Source organism: Rhinocladiella mackenziei (assembly GCF_000835555.1).
Source record: "Rhinocladiella mackenziei CBS 650.93 unplaced genomic scaffold supercont1.3, whole genome shotgun sequence".
NCBI lineage: Eukaryota > Fungi > Ascomycota > Eurotiomycetes > Chaetothyriales > Herpotrichiellaceae > Rhinocladiella > Rhinocladiella mackenziei.
This window is the reverse complement of record NW_013550602.1, coordinates 3,430,604-3,445,632: the sequence shown is the minus strand read 5'-3', so window position 1 is coordinate 3,445,632 and position 15,029 is coordinate 3,430,604. Positions and strand designations below refer to the sequence as shown.

At 50.5% G+C, this 15,029-nt stretch overlaps 6 protein-coding genes across 6 annotated transcripts; 4 read left to right on the top strand and 2 right to left on the bottom strand.

Annotated features, from left to right (window-relative positions):
• Positions 1 to 964: 964 nt before the first annotated feature.
• Positions 965 to 1,813, top strand: Z518_04781 (uncharacterized protein; the record flags this gene model as incomplete). Its single annotated transcript, XM_013418487.1, has 2 exons — positions 965 to 1,009; positions 1,064 to 1,813. The coding sequence occupies 2 exons, from the start codon at positions 965 to 967 to the stop codon at positions 1,811 to 1,813; spliced, it is 795 nt and encodes a 264-aa protein (XP_013273941.1).
• A 35-nt stretch (positions 1,814 to 1,848) lies between these two features.
• Z518_04780 (haloacid dehalogenase, type II) lies at positions 1,849 to 2,609 on the bottom strand (the record flags this gene model as incomplete). The annotated part of the gene is made up of 2 exons (XM_013418486.1): positions 1,849 to 2,387; positions 2,444 to 2,609. The coding sequence occupies 2 exons, from the start codon at positions 2,607 to 2,609 to the stop codon at positions 1,849 to 1,851; spliced, it is 705 nt and encodes a 234-aa protein (XP_013273940.1).
• Positions 2,610 to 3,009: 400 nt separating this feature from the next.
• Positions 3,010 to 3,765, top strand: Z518_04779 (uncharacterized protein; the record flags this gene model as incomplete). Its single annotated transcript, XM_013418485.1, has 1 exon — positions 3,010 to 3,765. The coding sequence occupies one exon, from the start codon at positions 3,010 to 3,012 to the stop codon at positions 3,763 to 3,765; it is 756 nt and encodes a 251-aa protein (XP_013273939.1).
• Positions 3,766 to 7,282: 3,517 nt separating this feature from the next.
• Positions 7,283 to 9,624, bottom strand: Z518_04778 (uncharacterized protein; the record flags this gene model as incomplete). Its single annotated transcript, XM_013418484.1, has 2 exons — positions 7,283 to 9,374; positions 9,422 to 9,624. 2 exons carry the CDS (start codon positions 9,622 to 9,624, stop codon positions 7,283 to 7,285), a joined length of 2,295 nt encoding a protein of 764 aa, XP_013273938.1.
• A 329-nt stretch (positions 9,625 to 9,953) lies between these two features.
• Z518_04777 (uncharacterized protein) lies at positions 9,954 to 10,634 on the top strand (the record flags this gene model as incomplete). The annotated part of the gene is made up of 2 exons (XM_013418483.1): positions 9,954 to 9,990; positions 10,042 to 10,634. The coding sequence occupies 2 exons, from the start codon at positions 9,954 to 9,956 to the stop codon at positions 10,632 to 10,634; spliced, it is 630 nt and encodes a 209-aa protein (XP_013273937.1).
• A 1,655-nt stretch (positions 10,635 to 12,289) lies between these two features.
• On the top strand, positions 12,290 to 14,504 carry Z518_04776 (uncharacterized protein; the record flags this gene model as incomplete). Its single annotated transcript, XM_013418482.1, has 5 exons — positions 12,290 to 12,359; positions 12,413 to 12,893; positions 12,947 to 14,061; positions 14,119 to 14,321; positions 14,373 to 14,504. The coding sequence occupies 5 exons, from the start codon at positions 12,290 to 12,292 to the stop codon at positions 14,502 to 14,504; spliced, it is 2,001 nt and encodes a 666-aa protein (XP_013273936.1).
• Between the last annotated feature and the right edge of the window lie 525 nt (positions 14,505 to 15,029).

Here is a 15,029-nt window from a genome sequence, read left to right as displayed (position 1 = left end):
ATGTTGTCATTCACCGCATCTGCTGAAGAGTTACCACGAGATTGAATTCGAGAAAGGAAGGGAAATATAGGGTGCAGGCGATTTACAGGGAGCTACAGGCGAAATCAAGCAACTCACCACACGGACAATTTTTCGTAGCCAATTAGTAGCAGCCCTCGGGGCCAGCAAAAGCTGGTCGGGTCACGCTCGCCCCTCGCGCTCAAGTTTTTATTTGATGTATGGTTTGTTTTGAAAGATCCGGGGTCGGTTGTTGGATGGCAATCTCATTTCCATTCTCTATTGGAAGCCTCTTGTTGTTTCTGTTTCTGGATCTACCATGTCGGTTGACCTAATCATCTCTACCAGAGAACCACCATCAGGAGACAATCCGTATATCAGTACGGGGTATCAAACGATTGATTTTGCTGCAGGAAAATTATCCTCTCGCTTCCCCCAGATCGAGAAGTCGTCTGGCATACCTCTCGGTCCTCAGTGCGGCCGACCCCTCATCCAGAAGTCGTAATCACAGTCGCAAGATGTTTGAGCTCCTCCGGTACCAAATACTGATACTGGCCAAATGAGGAATGAAATACATCAACAGTCCAGTGCATTGCTGTGCAGCCATAAATATTTCCAAAACCTCCACGATCCAGCAAACACAGCCATTAGCAGGTTAGCAGCAGGAGGCCCTGGGGTAAGTGGGCAGCTGTAGGAAATTCCTCTCTCCTCCGATTTCCCCTCCAGCAACTATAGTTACCACAGAGAAGCGGCATTCATTGATAGAGTGAATACGGAGGATGTATCAGTTTTGGTAGCAAGGAAAAGATCGAAGAAATTTGCGTTTTGAAGGCCGGAACGGGACCCGCCAAGGTATTTCGGCTGACGTGCGTCAAACCGAATTGAGACTCTACGGTTGACAGCCTGCAGTCTCGAAATTAGGGTAGTAAGGACTCGCCAAAAATCCATGTAGAAAAGGCGTTTCAACATGATACGTACCTTGACAGATGCTGTGTGGCTTTACCCTCTGAAGGTGAGTGTCTTTTTGGTTCAACGTCGAACGATCCACTGATCGGTCGCGTTACAGGGGATTGTCTACTTTGTCGGCCACCCATACTTCTACCCTCTCTTCAAAGCACGTCTAGTCCCCGTCCTCCTCCTGTCCGCCTTCATCTACGCGAATCTATTCATCTGGGCATATCTTCCACAAGTCGCCTTCCTCGCAATCTTTCATGGGCCAGGAGCTTGGTTAAATGCAACATTTTTGGTCCTGGGCGAAGGCGCTGCCATTGTCGCCTTGCTGTTTGAGGCTTTCTTCGTGGATGAAACACTAGTGGATATCTTTGATGCAGTCTTCATTGACCAAGGTCTCGACGACATGATCGATGAAGCTCGTCTGCTTGATCAAAGGGGTTCCAACTCTGTCCAGATGCTGGGGAAGCCTACAAAACCGTCGGTCTACAGTCCGTTCTCTCTGCGTCAGATTATCGAGTTCGTGGTTCTGCTTCCGCTCAATTTGATTCCCTTTATTGGCGTTCCAATCTTCATGATCCTCACAGGATACCGAGCGGGCCCATTTCATCATTGGAGATACTTCCAATTACGCGGTTTCTCAAAGAAGGAACGAAAGGGATATATTGAGAACCGGCAGCTGAAGTATACCTGGTTTGGAATTGTGACATTGACCTTGCAGCTTGTTCCAGTCCTGAGCATGTTCTTCCTACTGACATCTGCTGTTGGTAGTGCCCTGTGGGCCGCGAAGATGGAAAAGGCCCGGCGGGCCCGGGAAAGTCTTCCTGCTTCAACCACGGACCCATATCGAGATGACCCAGCGTAACCGGCTCTTATATTCAGACCATTCGACTATTTGGTTCAATGAGCGTGCTTCCCCACAACATCAGCTACCTCCTCTAAGCTCCTCACAGTCACAGTTGGCCCACCAGCCAGTCTATCCTGCCAGCCATTTCCAGCTCGGTCCACCCACGCTGCTTGCATACCCACGGCGCGAGCACCGACGACGTCAAATGGGTTGCTCGACACAAGCCACATACCATCTTCCTGGCCTGCCTTGTCGACCTTTTGAGCCAGGAATCTATAGACCTCCGGAGCCGGTTTGTAGGCTCTTACAAAGTCGACGGTGACGAGGTCTTTGAAGACGGAAGAGTCAAGGTCCCTGGACTGATTGACTGAATTGGATACCATGGTCTTGGTGCCGTTGGAGAATAGCACGCATTCAATGTTGGGATCCTCTGCCAGTCGCTTCATAGCCGGGTTTACATCCGGAAAAGTGGACAGAGAGTCATATGCTTTCATGACTTGATCAGATTCCGCCTCGCTAAGGCTCACTCCGTGTTCGGCCAAAGCGTGATGGAGGGACCTGCGAGTCACTTCGGAGAAGTGTTCATATTGTCCTTGACCACAATCAGCCACTGTTAATTAGCATATGCGATCAGATCAAGGCGTGTACTCATGCTATTCAATCTCCATGTATATTCCAGCTGGTACTTTCTCCACACGGCAGCAATTGAGGCGGCCTTCTCATCGCCAAATTGCGATGCCAATACCTGGGCAATACTTTCTGTCGACAGCAGGGTGCCATACAGATCAAACGCCACCACGATCTTGTTTGTCATGTTGCAAAGCAAGATAGTTGACAACGGGGTCTTTCTCCAAGCCAACTTCATCTGTTAGCATTCTTAAGTTCGTGGAGGTGAGCCTCGGACAAGACACCGACGATGTCATCTCCCCGCCATTAACCACGTGACTTGTTCCACTGTGCGCCATACGTTCCTCATCTTCATTCAGCATTGCTCTATTCTGTGATGGAGTCCAATATGCATATAGCCTGACATATGTATCTTGTCTATATGAAAGACTTTCACTGTCAAACACGCCCGTTTCCCTGACGACGACCTCGCTGTACCTTCCACGTTTGACATCAACATAATTGCGCGGCCGACGCGGCATAAGAATAAACCTACATAATCCTTTCTTTCCACTTCCATTGAACCATCCCCTTGTAATGTATCCTCCATGCCCATCAGCAACGCCAACAATACCAATTATGACGCCTTCAGAGATTGTCTATTCTCTGTCGTTGTCGAAAAGTCCACGGACGGAGTCCGTAAGGGCCGTAAACGTTCTGCTGTTGGGAAAAAGACCACTCCAGCAGAATCAACATTCACGGCAACAGAGCCTTCAGAGCTGACAGATTTCTCTGATTATTTGGCCATCGAGATGTTTTCTAGCCTTCCAGAGGAGCTTAGAGGCCTTTCTCACCATTCAGTTCAGAGCGACGCCGCTCTTTCGGAGAAATGGTCTCCACCATTGACGGTCTCTGGCTTGGAGGAAGTTACAACACTCATTCCAGGAGACATAACCGATACCCTGACAGCGTATGGACTTACTAACCCTCCCAAATCTGATCTGCAGTCTTTTTTGGCTCCTGTTCTATCGGCATATATTGCTTTTGTCACGACACCACCTCCCAAGTGGGCAGAAACCAAAAAGAATGCTTGCGAAATATGCGAGCGTGACTGGGTGCCAATGACTTACCACCATTTGATCCCGAAACAAGTACATGCCAAAGTCTTGAAAAGGCGCTGGCATGAAGAGCATCAGTTGAACAGTGTAGCATGGCTTTGTCGTGCATGCCACAGCTTCGTCCATCGGATGGCATCAAACGAGGAACTAGCCCGTGCATGGTACACTGTCGACCTGATTTGTGAAAGAGAAGATGTTAAGAAGTGGGCACAATGGGTCCAGCGTGTAAGATGGAAAAAGAAATGACAAACGCGCCGAGAGCACCAGCATATGTCTTGAAACTCTTGTACAACCGACTTCTTTGTCAGAGGAAAGGTCCACATTAGCATGGTTTGACCGAAGCGATGGTTCCAAGAGCAAATGGTTCAATCAGCCAAAAAAGCTGACATCTATCACTAAAGCCTCCTCTATTCAGCCTTGCTCGTCTATTTGTCCGGTGCTTTCCAATCGCCCAAACGACGCCCCCAACGCCTATTTCTCAATATCTAACCTTGCCGTCGTTATATAAAGAACGCTCCCCAGTATCTGTCGCCGTGGCAGCTCAACGCTTCACGTTATTGACATCGAGAAGATTTCTCTCAAATAAACATACACTTCTTCCACGAACTCTTCCTTTCCACCTTCGCCTGTTCACGTCACTGTCCATCCACAACAGATCAAGTTCGAACTTGAATTGTTGGCTTGGCAGCTTGCACAACAGCTTCCGACTGCTCTATTCTTCGCTGAAAACCATCCACCTCCGTCCTCCGGCGTCGGAAAAACAAAGCCCCGGTGAAAGGAGTTCAGCCTCAGAGAGCACGTGACATCATTACCTCGACGTCTTCATAATGGCAACTTTACGGAATAACCACGACGGCAACATTGCCGCACCTCTTCCAAACAATTAACAGCATTCATCCAGACGTTGGTATTGAAACCGCAACCAATCAACTCCACAACCCTCTTGATTTGTCGTCGATCCAAACACTTCTCAACCTTTATCCTGGCTCTGCACTGTCATTCAGACAGTGAACCAGATCCACACAGTTGCCTTCTTTCCAGTCGGCGCAGAAGTAAACAACCTTCTCCACGGCGTACCCGTAATGAATTCCCTTCCCGCAAGCGGCCTCGTTTACAACTTCGGGAGAGCGCTCAGCTACCCATATCAATTACTTCTCTCTACAGCCTCAGACAAACCGTTGTTCAGAATTTGCTATCTCTGCCAGCAACACACAACAACTGGCGAGACCCCTTCGGCAGGCTGCTGGGTTTTCTCGTCCAAAACACTCCCCACCTGACCGCACACCAAGCAGCCACGAAGGCCTATAGAAAAGGAATTCAACAATACCTCCAAATCGTCCAAAACCGCGGCGTCCTTAAACCTGTGCGCTAAAAGCCGTTTGAGGAAGCAGTCGACCAACTTTTCCTTATGGGCGACAGGCCACACGCGGTCTTAGAGGCATCCGGCAAGCAGGCGCTCGGGAAGCTCGTCTTACTCAAGGACACCTTCGCTAGCCACGGAGTCGTGCTCCGTCGGCAGCGGCAGGAAGTGGCGCTTGGCCTGGGAATCAAAATGTACCAGGTCATCCACAACTCCCAGTTCGTGCTCCGGGAGCAAACTGCCGGCGGAGCCAGGCTGGCAAGGAAGGAGGAGGGGCTCGGGTGTTCGGCGTTGCGCACGCCCAGGGAGGATGCGGAGGAGGATAAGGGGCAGGGGGGAGGGATGGAATGGATAGGGGATGCAGAGGAAGAGACAGAGGAAAACGACGACGACGAGGCTGGGGCCCCAACGGGCCGCCCCGTCCGTCACAGACCCGGACGTACGCTCCCCTGGGTCTGCCGTTTCCGTGCAAACCACAGAGGAACAAAACACAAGACCTCGATGACCCGCCACCTATGGATGGTCCACAGCCTCCGTGGCTTGGAATATTAGAGGTTCGCCTCTTAGGAGATCGGCGTTCATCAATGGTGGAAGATCCTGTTCGTTTTGTCTGATGGTGTGCCTGAAGTGCCCGGCGTGCCTGCGTGGACTTATACTTGTCTTGTTTGCTCTTACTTTTTGTGTGCCCTCCGGCCATCTCCTCCCTCAGTAAAGGGAAGGATGGGAGAAAAGACAAACAAAGAAGTTTATGCCGGGTTCTCCTTCATCTTCCTCTATCTTCCACGTGCTGTGTGTCTTGTATGTCCTTCGAACCTACTCATGCCCAGTATCCCATTGCTCTCGCCATTGAAATCGTCGAATAACTCCTTTAGTCCTGCAGGCTGCGCTCCGCTCCACTCCGGCCCATAGAGATTTCACGATTGCCTCAGTTGCCTTCGACCGCTGGAAATTCTCAGCCCAAACAATTCACCACCATCTTGTGACCGCCGTCCTCCAAACACTTTGCCTTCTTCCTAAGGGAGCAGCGGTCCAGATATCTTACAACATTCATCTAAGCGCATTCACCCACACTGCAGAGACCCTAACAAGTTACCCCCTTTCCGATGTGCATATATTGTTTGAGTGCTCTTTGGTAATCAGACGGCCGCCGGCGTCTCTGGCGATTTTGCAATTCAATCACCCTTTGAAACCTCAAGGCCGCCGTTCGCAAGTTCTCAAGTCCCGATTGACGATCTATTGTGTTAACTCCACTTATAGAGAACACCTCTGGCAGTGTCTCCGTTGCAACTTTGTGCATTGTAGTACCATGAGTGTTTCCTATTACGACTGTTACCACATTCTCTGTTCCAACTTGTTCTGCATTCTTGATACTGAAGAAATGTTGATTGTTGACCACCAGGCCGGAGTGGTCTTACTAGTCGTCTGGGATTGCTTCCCAGGCGGCGATTCCGGTACCGCTTTCAACAACAAATGCTAGCACAGCATGTACGCCGACATCGAGAGCATAGTAGTTGTCACTTATCTGGTCATCCGCAGGAACCACGCCAGAGCGGCTGGTTGTTGTAGCAAGTCGGCCATTTGATCGTTGGTTGCGACCCTCCCAAATTGATCTCGGTAGTCGTCTTGGATTTGAGCTAGAGAGGCGTTTTGATGCCACTGATTCGAGGACGACACTCTGGCTGCCTCCCATGTGCCAAAAAAGAGAAGAAAAGCCTGGACAATCGCAAAAGGCCTGCAGCATCTTCCGTACTTGACAGGCGCCACAGAGGTGGCAGTGCAAGAAGAGGACTCGTTGAATACAATTCAGACGGGGGAAGGTGTCAACATGAACCGGAAAGAGAAGGGCCTAGATAGATCGGTCAGCGGCTTAGATGTTGAAACCTCGAATGTGTCAATGTTGGATGATCTCTAGCCCTGCCGTGATATCCTCCTACCTATCAGCGGAGGACCGCTATATATATTTAATGTTGAAAGAGAGTGGGAATGTGGAGAAAACAATCGTGGAACAGAGAGGGCGAAAAGTACAGTACCCGACGTTACACTCATACTTCCAGCAAGGACGATAGTCAGTTTCGTTCGCTTCTTTTTGGTCAGTGCGACTGCGAGCACAGGACGCAATCCTGGCACTAGAGGAAGAATTGCAGCCGGACACAAAGCTCCAAGCAGTACAGAACATGGAAAGGTTGCTTGTTAATGGACTCCTCTTATAGAGAGATATTGGATCATCCTGTAATAATTTTGAGACAGCTGTCAGCCTTTCGGATATGGGTCAGGGCTAGTCACTGCAATGACTAAACTCGGCATTTCATTGCTCGATATATTGAAGAGACTTGACGATACTCTTGTTCCATGCCATCATATTCAGTACTATAATATCATCTCTCGTAAAGAGTGGGATACCAATCAGAAGCGGACGAGCTCATCCCAAAACATAGTCTTTGTGCTGTCGCCTGCGACATTGAAGACACCGCTTGTCCCTTCAAACGCGGTGATTTCGCCCGCTAGAGATCTTCGATCGCCATAGTATTTTAATCGGTACATGCCAGTCTCGGTGCCTGGTTCTATCTCCCATTCTATATGGACCTCACTGGTCCCGAGGGTGGTGCTGATTCTCTCCCATCGATACACCAGAAACCAGTCACGGTCGGAACGGACTTCAACCCAACGACCAGCTGAAGAATCAAACTTTTCCACGGCCGCAAATGTGCCTTCGAGGCGGAAATTATTGCGCGGGTTCGCCCCGACGAATCGTGCTTTGACGATTGAACCTGGTGTGAATGATTGAGATGGATCAGGAGATGACAAAGTGGCGCCAAATTTTCGAAGCAGACCAGCGTTGTCAACGACTACTGGTGTGATGAATGACCACGAGCTATTGACGTTGATGGGAGGACTGGGACCCGGAGGAAGTCGGTCAAGGTGAGACCGTTCATCTTCTGAACCCAGATAAGGGAGGTAGGTGAGTGTGAGATTGATATAGGCTTCCAGAGTATGTTTTCCGTAGAGAGTGCTGGCACCTTCGTAACGTTGTACGGCGTATTCCTCTTCCGTTGTAATGTAATGTGCGTAGGTATTGGCAGGGCCACCGAGCACGACTTTTGGTTCGTCAACGCTCAGGACGGATGGAGCAGCGGCTGCCAGCGCATCACGCCAGCGGCGTCCTGCCATTGTGGTAGCCTCACCCGGCGAAACGATGATTATGAGTGGGCCTATCCGCAGGAGTTGAATGTCAACAATGTTTGGAGACCATGCGTAAGGATCGTCGGCTTCTCCTACGTCGAGCAGGATGGGCTTTGGCTTCTGACAAGTAACCTGCTCATCTGTTGGGTTGTGAACGAAATCCCGTGCCAGTTTCCAGAGAGGATTTTTGAGTGATGGAGAATCGTCAGTGTCATTCGTCCCCTGAGAGAAGTCGAATGCTCCGGGACCGTCCGTCGTTCCACCTGCAAAGCCGTACCCTAGTGCCGCAGAACAGGTCCTCAGGTGTTGAGACCGGTTGTAGGGTGATGTAAAGGAGAACGACGAGAAATTGACATATGTATGGAAGAAGGATACTGTTGATGCTGGTATTCGTTCTAGGTTGTCGCTATCTAGGATGTCTCGGGCTGCTGCCATCTGACGGCTCCCAATCTCGAAGCAGGATTTTGTTCCTTGGTCCACGGATCTAAACATTGGTCCACGGCCATGACAAGGTTGAGTGCGGCCGCCGCAAGTACTGTCGTTGAAAGAACATTGAAGGCCAGTGTCTTCACAGAATGCCCCGAGAATATTCGGAGATGTGTCGCCAACATTTGCTTGAGAAAAGCCCGCTGTAAAGTTTGGATTCTTTTCTTTCATATACTCCTCGAGTAGATATGCTGCAACGCCCTTGTTGTCGCCAGTAACGAGAGTATTGTTCTGATAGAGCGAAGTCCCATGAACCGGAAACCAAGACAAGATACCCAGAGGGTGACCATCAGCTGTCTCGAATTTTAAGAGACTCAGATGTTTGTCTACATCTTCAGTGTACCGATGTCGCTCCGTCTTCGGGTTTTGTAGATAGGCGTACGGGCTGCGATTGATATTTGCATTTGAGATCTTTTGACGTCCGAAGCTGAGATAACCTGGCACAAGGCTGGAATGTGCCCGTTGTATTGCAAGTATAGAGCCATTGACAATAGCCTCATAGCTCTCCTTGCTGAATCCTCTACTCGTGATTTGTGGCAAGAGATAGTTTAACCATGCTCCAGGTCCGCTGTGGCTATGTGTCCCCGTCACGGCGACCGTGTTCTTGTTGTACATGTCATATTCGGGACCCAACTTCTTGAGCTCTTCCAGGATGCCATGCCGAATAGCCGTGTCTCCGGATTGAGTATCAAGGATAAGGTATACGATTCGAGAGGAGTTGTGCGACAGGCTTCCGACAATGAAGGCTCTGCAGTAGATCCGCTGCCTCAAGCCGGTTCCCACTTGATCCGTATCAGCGTATCCCATCAGATTGATTTCAACAACCGGCCTGAATGTGTCAGTCCTCGCTCCAAAGGATACTTGGCTGTTTCTTACCCAGTAATGTCCGCCCTCCCAACCCCCACCAAGTAGTCACCCTGCACGGCTGCTTCGTCATATTGTCGCCCGTTCGGAAGCTTGAATGGGAAGAAATGCTCGTCTCGAGCACCATTTTGGAAAACAAAGCAAGGCAATAGGAAAGCCGTAAGCAAAATAAGACAGAGAGTGTATAGAACAAGGGCAAAAGATCTCCGTGCCATTTTCTAGTGCTGCTGAACGGTGATGTTCTTGCAGCCTACCACTGGAGCCTTTGAAGAATAATCCCGGTCCTTTTTCGGGAAAGAAAGGGTTGTATCGGAAGATGTCATCCTCCTTGCCGTCTCTGACAGATAGAAAGAATCACTGAAAAGGAAACGAAGCTGCTCTGGTGGTAACAAATTCTCTTTGTCCTTGCTCTCTGAAACGGAGTGTCGTCATACTTGCCCAATACAGACATGGCTTGGCATCAAGTTTTGGGACATCAAACTGCATCTTCCTTTTTTTGGGCCTTTGCGGCAGCGATGATTGTGTCCTCCTACATCACAGCAGGATGCCTCTCATCTTGGAGTCCCACGACTCCCTACCTTGTAAGCCACTATATGGCCGCCTTTCCCACACCCTTACTGACTTGTCTGCAGATATCGACCCGGACATTACTAATGCCGACCGCGACCATGCCAAAGCCTTGATCACAGAACACCTCCCTCCCAACTATCTGACCACGCCGCATCCCTCTCTTGCCCCTCTTCCTACAGTCGAGTTTTCCGAAATCTTCCTTCAAGAGGTTAACCGGCTAGCGGCGGGTCAGCCCCGCCAGGCAGGGATCGACCTGTCACGATATGAAGCACCTGAGACACCAGCCAGTGATAGCAGTGAGGAGGTGATGCGACAAGCACTACGGAATGCGTATGTCTCGAGAACATTCCTGTCAGGCAGACACACGAACCTGATCCTCTTGGATGAATTCGGCAAAAATGCTTGGCTCACCGGCAATTCCCAAGCAGAAGAAATCCTCCAAGGCCTGGAACGAGAACTCGCCAGGGTGAAAGCTGAAACTGAGAGGGTAAATAAAGCACGAAAGGCAGCGCAAGAAGGCTCCAAGGGGGAGCTTCTGGGGCTGGAAGATGCTTGGAAGCGCGGAATAGGTCAAATACTGGAGATACAGGTCGCTACCGATCGACTGCAGCAGCTGATTGTCGAACGACAACGCAACCCTGCACCAATTCCCTGAACCACGAAAATGAATCTTCCGAATGCGTGATAAGCAAGCAAGGATTTGTGCTCATGTGGATGCTCCATTCAATGCAGTGATCTCAGTCAGATGCGGAGAATGCCCGTCGTACAAGTATATACGAGTCGGGTCAATCATAGGCGAGCGCTCCGCATTGTGGAACCTGCTGCCGAGCGCAGTTGATGAGAGTTTCTGAGTTTATGCTAATTCTCAAAGCGAGGGAAACCCGGAGAAAGGTTTGCTGAAAGGAAATCGTCGATGGACCTGAAGAGAGACCATTTTATCAGGGAGGATTTCTGAATCGCTTTGGACGGTTCTCGACCTCGACAGGAAGTACGAGGTCTGATCGATTTCGGTGAGCAATCTACCAAGTCCCAGACCGGTTCTGGGCTATTTTCGAGAGGAGCTATACCAGTTAAGTCCACCACTGCGCTGGCCCGAAGGCATCCTCGGGTAAATCACTCTAAAGGATGACCATGTCTTCTTAACGTGGGGAGAAAAAAATATCCCCACCACACATCCTCCACCTCAGTGCCATTCTGGGCGACGCAGCCAATGCTGGAGACGTCAGCATTCTCGATTTCTCCATCCTGACAGGTCGGAGAGCGAACTGGAGCTCCAATATTGCGGCGGATCCGAATGAAGCTAGATCAATCTCCCCGCAAACAACGGATAGGCTATTGAGGGCGAGACACAACCTTTTTCCTTCACGGCTATCATCGCATCACTCCACCGGCTTACGCAAGGATTTTCATCCCTTCTTCTCGACTTTGGGATTTTGCCTAGTGGGCTTTTTCCCCGCGTTTCTTGCATTGGCCGCCATTATGACACTATGCGGGTGGGGCTTGAACCCGCTCAATCCGCTGGCGGCAAGGTACAGACGCATCATCTTGGCTGACATGGGCCCCTTCTACATCTTCTCACTTGCCGTGTTATCGAAGGGAATTTTCTCCAACAGCTATTCTACTCGTTCAATGTCTCGAGTCGAGGACCCAGGTGCTCAACTTGACTGGCAGCAGTCGACCTAGCTTCACAAATTGAGGCCTCGCTCTGTGGCTCGCTCAAGCTAACTCGTTCTCTTTCTCTTCTCGCTCGAGCTAGCCTTCTTGAGACAGATATGTGGAATATGTCCCTGGTCAGCCTGAATTCGAGACTTGTGGCCCTTGTCATCTGTTATGTCTCGAAAGAGTGTCTCACTGACTTGACTCGTTCCATTTCTGCAAGTCCAGGGACTCCCTAGTTTCATCCCCAGCACAGATTCTCCTTGTCGCCTCGACGCACGTCGGGCCTATGTCACAACACGGCTTCCTGGTTCTTTCGTCAACCCACAACCTTACCGTCTAAACCCCGCATTTCACTCGAATCAGGTCATCCTTGAGCTCAATTCGAGATGATCAGCTCGCAAAGATGACCGAGCATAGCCCGGACCTCCTCACTTCGAGGACCAACTAGCATGCTACCTGCATGATAACCCCCCTCCATTTTCTTTACCGAAAGGTGGAGAGGAGCTGTATCAGAAAATCTTATAATGCGAGTTTGTGTTTCCCTTGCTCTTCTCTTCCTTTCTTCCAGCCTGCTCCTGGTTGAGCAAAGCGTGTCTTCCTTTTATTGTCAAGTTTTTACGAGCACGAGTTTCTATTGAATCAATCGCAATCATGACTGTCCCGGACGAGGTTGATATTATCGTCTGCGGAGGCGGCAGTGCAGGATGTGTTCCTGCTGGGCGTGAGCTTTCCGTAAGAATTCTCGTCATCGACAAGTCGCTAACATCTATCAAGGTCTGGCGAATCTGGACCATGACCTCCAGGTCCTCTTGATTGAGGCGGGCGAGAGCAACCTCAACAACCCATGGGTGTATCGTCCTGGTATCTACCCAAAGAACATGAAGCTGGATTCCAAGACAGCGACATTCTACTACTCCCGCCCTTCCGAATGGCTTGATGGACGTCGAGCGATCGTTCCCGCCGCCCACGTCCTTGGTGGGGGCAGCTCAATCAACTTTATGATGTACACGCGTGCCTCAGCTTCCGACTACGACGATTTCCAAGCCAAGGGATGGTCCACCAAGGAGCTGATTCCTTTGATGAAGAAGCATGAGACCTACCAACGTGCTTGCAACAACCGAGACATCCACGGTTTTGAAGGCCCGATCAAGGTTTCGTTTGGCAACTACACCTATCCCATCATGCAAGACTTCCTTCGAGCGGCCGAAAGCTTGGGATTCCCCGTCACTGACGACCTTCAAGATCTTGTCACTGGGTATGTGCAGTTTTGTGATTTTGATCAGTCACAAACACTGACCTCGAAAACAGACACGGTGCCGAACACTGGCTCAAGTGGATCAACCGTGATACTGGCCGTCGTTCTGATGCTGCTCATGCCTACATCCATGCCACTCGTGCCAAATACCAGAACTTGCACCTCCAGTGCAACACCAAGGTTGACAAAGTGGTCATTGAGAACGGCAAGGCAGTTGGCGTCTTGACTGTGCCAACGAAACCAGTTGGTGGAACCAACCCACCTCGCAAATTCTGGAGGGCTCGCAGACTCGTTATCGTCAGCTGTGGTACCCTGAGCTCGCCTCTGGTCCTCCAGCGATCTGGTATTGGTGACCCGGTGAAACTCAGGAAGGCTGGCGTCAAACCCATTGTCGACCTCCCCGGTGTTGGCCTCAACTTCCAGGACCACTACCTCACCTTCGCCACCTACCGTGCCACGCCTGATACGGAGTCCTTTGATGATTTTATCCGTGGTGTCCCAGAGGTCCAGAAGGCCGTCTTTGAGGAGTGGAACCTCAAGGGCACCGGTCCGTTGTCAACCAACGGTATCGAGGCTGGTGTGAAGTCTCGACCGACCGAGGAAGAACTCGAGGAGATGAAGTCGTGGCCCACACCGGACTTCAGCCCCGACGGATGGGAGAGCTACTTCAAGAACAAGCCAGACAAGCCCGTCATGCATTACAGTGTTATCTCAGGATGGTTCGGTGACCATCTCGACATGCCTCCGGGGAAATTCTTCACCATGTTCCACTTCTTGGAGTACCCATTCTCTCGCGGCTTTACCCACATCGTCTCTCCAGACCCATATGAGGCTCCTGACTTCGATGCTGGGTTCATGAATGACAAGCGAGACATGGCTCCGATGGTTTGGGGTTACATCCAGTCTCGTGAGACGGCCCGTCGCATGCAAGCCTATGCTGGTGAGGTCACAGCTATGCACCCTCACTTCAAGTTCGACTCGCCGGCCCGAGCTGCAGATTTGGACCTTGCCACTCGCAACGCCTACGGTGGCCCGAACCACATTTCTGCAAACATCCAGCACGGCAGCTGGACCATCCCGGCGGACGGAGGAGATGAACCTGCGGCCACCACCCTCAACTCGAACAAGCAAAATTTGCGTGAGAAGCTCAGGTACACCAAGGAAGACAGTAGGCTTAACTCCTTCCCTACCACGATGCATTATCTTTACTAACCTGGGACTCTAGTTGCTCACATTGAAAAATGGGTCCAACGACACTGCGAGACTACTTGGCACTCCCTTGGAACTTGTAGCATGGCTCCAAAAGAGGGTAACAGCATTGTTAGGCATGGTGTCTTGGATGAGAGATTGAACGTCCATGGTGTTAAGAACTTGAAGGTGGCTGATCTCAGTATCTGCCCTGACAATGTTGGCTGCAACACCTTCTCGGTAAGACCTCTCACCACCCCTTTACTTTGTCCAGCGCTGACCATATGCCAGACTGCCCTACTCATCGGCGAGAAGTGCTCCGTGCTCGCTGCTGAGGATCTTGGATACAGGGGTTCCGCCTTGGACATGAAGATCCCAACTTACCACGCACCTGGTGAGACTGTTGGTCTTGCTCGTTTGTAGTGAGAATGAAATGAAAAGTGGTAAAAGTAACCTTTTGGAAAACCTTGATGGATGAATGAGGACATTCCTTGACTGGCTCCTCACGACGCTGAATGATCATGTTTGTACGAAATATGACCAAACCAATAGTCAATGGACCCTCCCCCTGTCATTCATTAATTTCTTCTGCAAACAAAGTGTTTTTTTTTTTTTTTTTTTTTTTTTTCGTTTTCGAAAGGAGAACTACCCTCTGAGATGCCTTGGCGGAGGATGACTGGGATTGACCTTGAAACTGGAATTCTATTAGTTCGTATTTCCGAGATCTCTTCGATCCTTCTTTGCTCCTACCAATCGTAGATTTCGATCGTCTTCGAAGCCGTCGAATCCCTCATTTGCGCCATTGTTGGGCAGAGAAGATGTTTGGTGAAGTGGAAACAAGGGCCGGAAGTGGCATCCAGAAAATGGTTGCAGGAGGAAAAAGTAGGGTAGATTAAAAGAGGAAAGGAGCGACGCCAGCAGCGGGCTGCCCCGGCCATCTCCACCAAC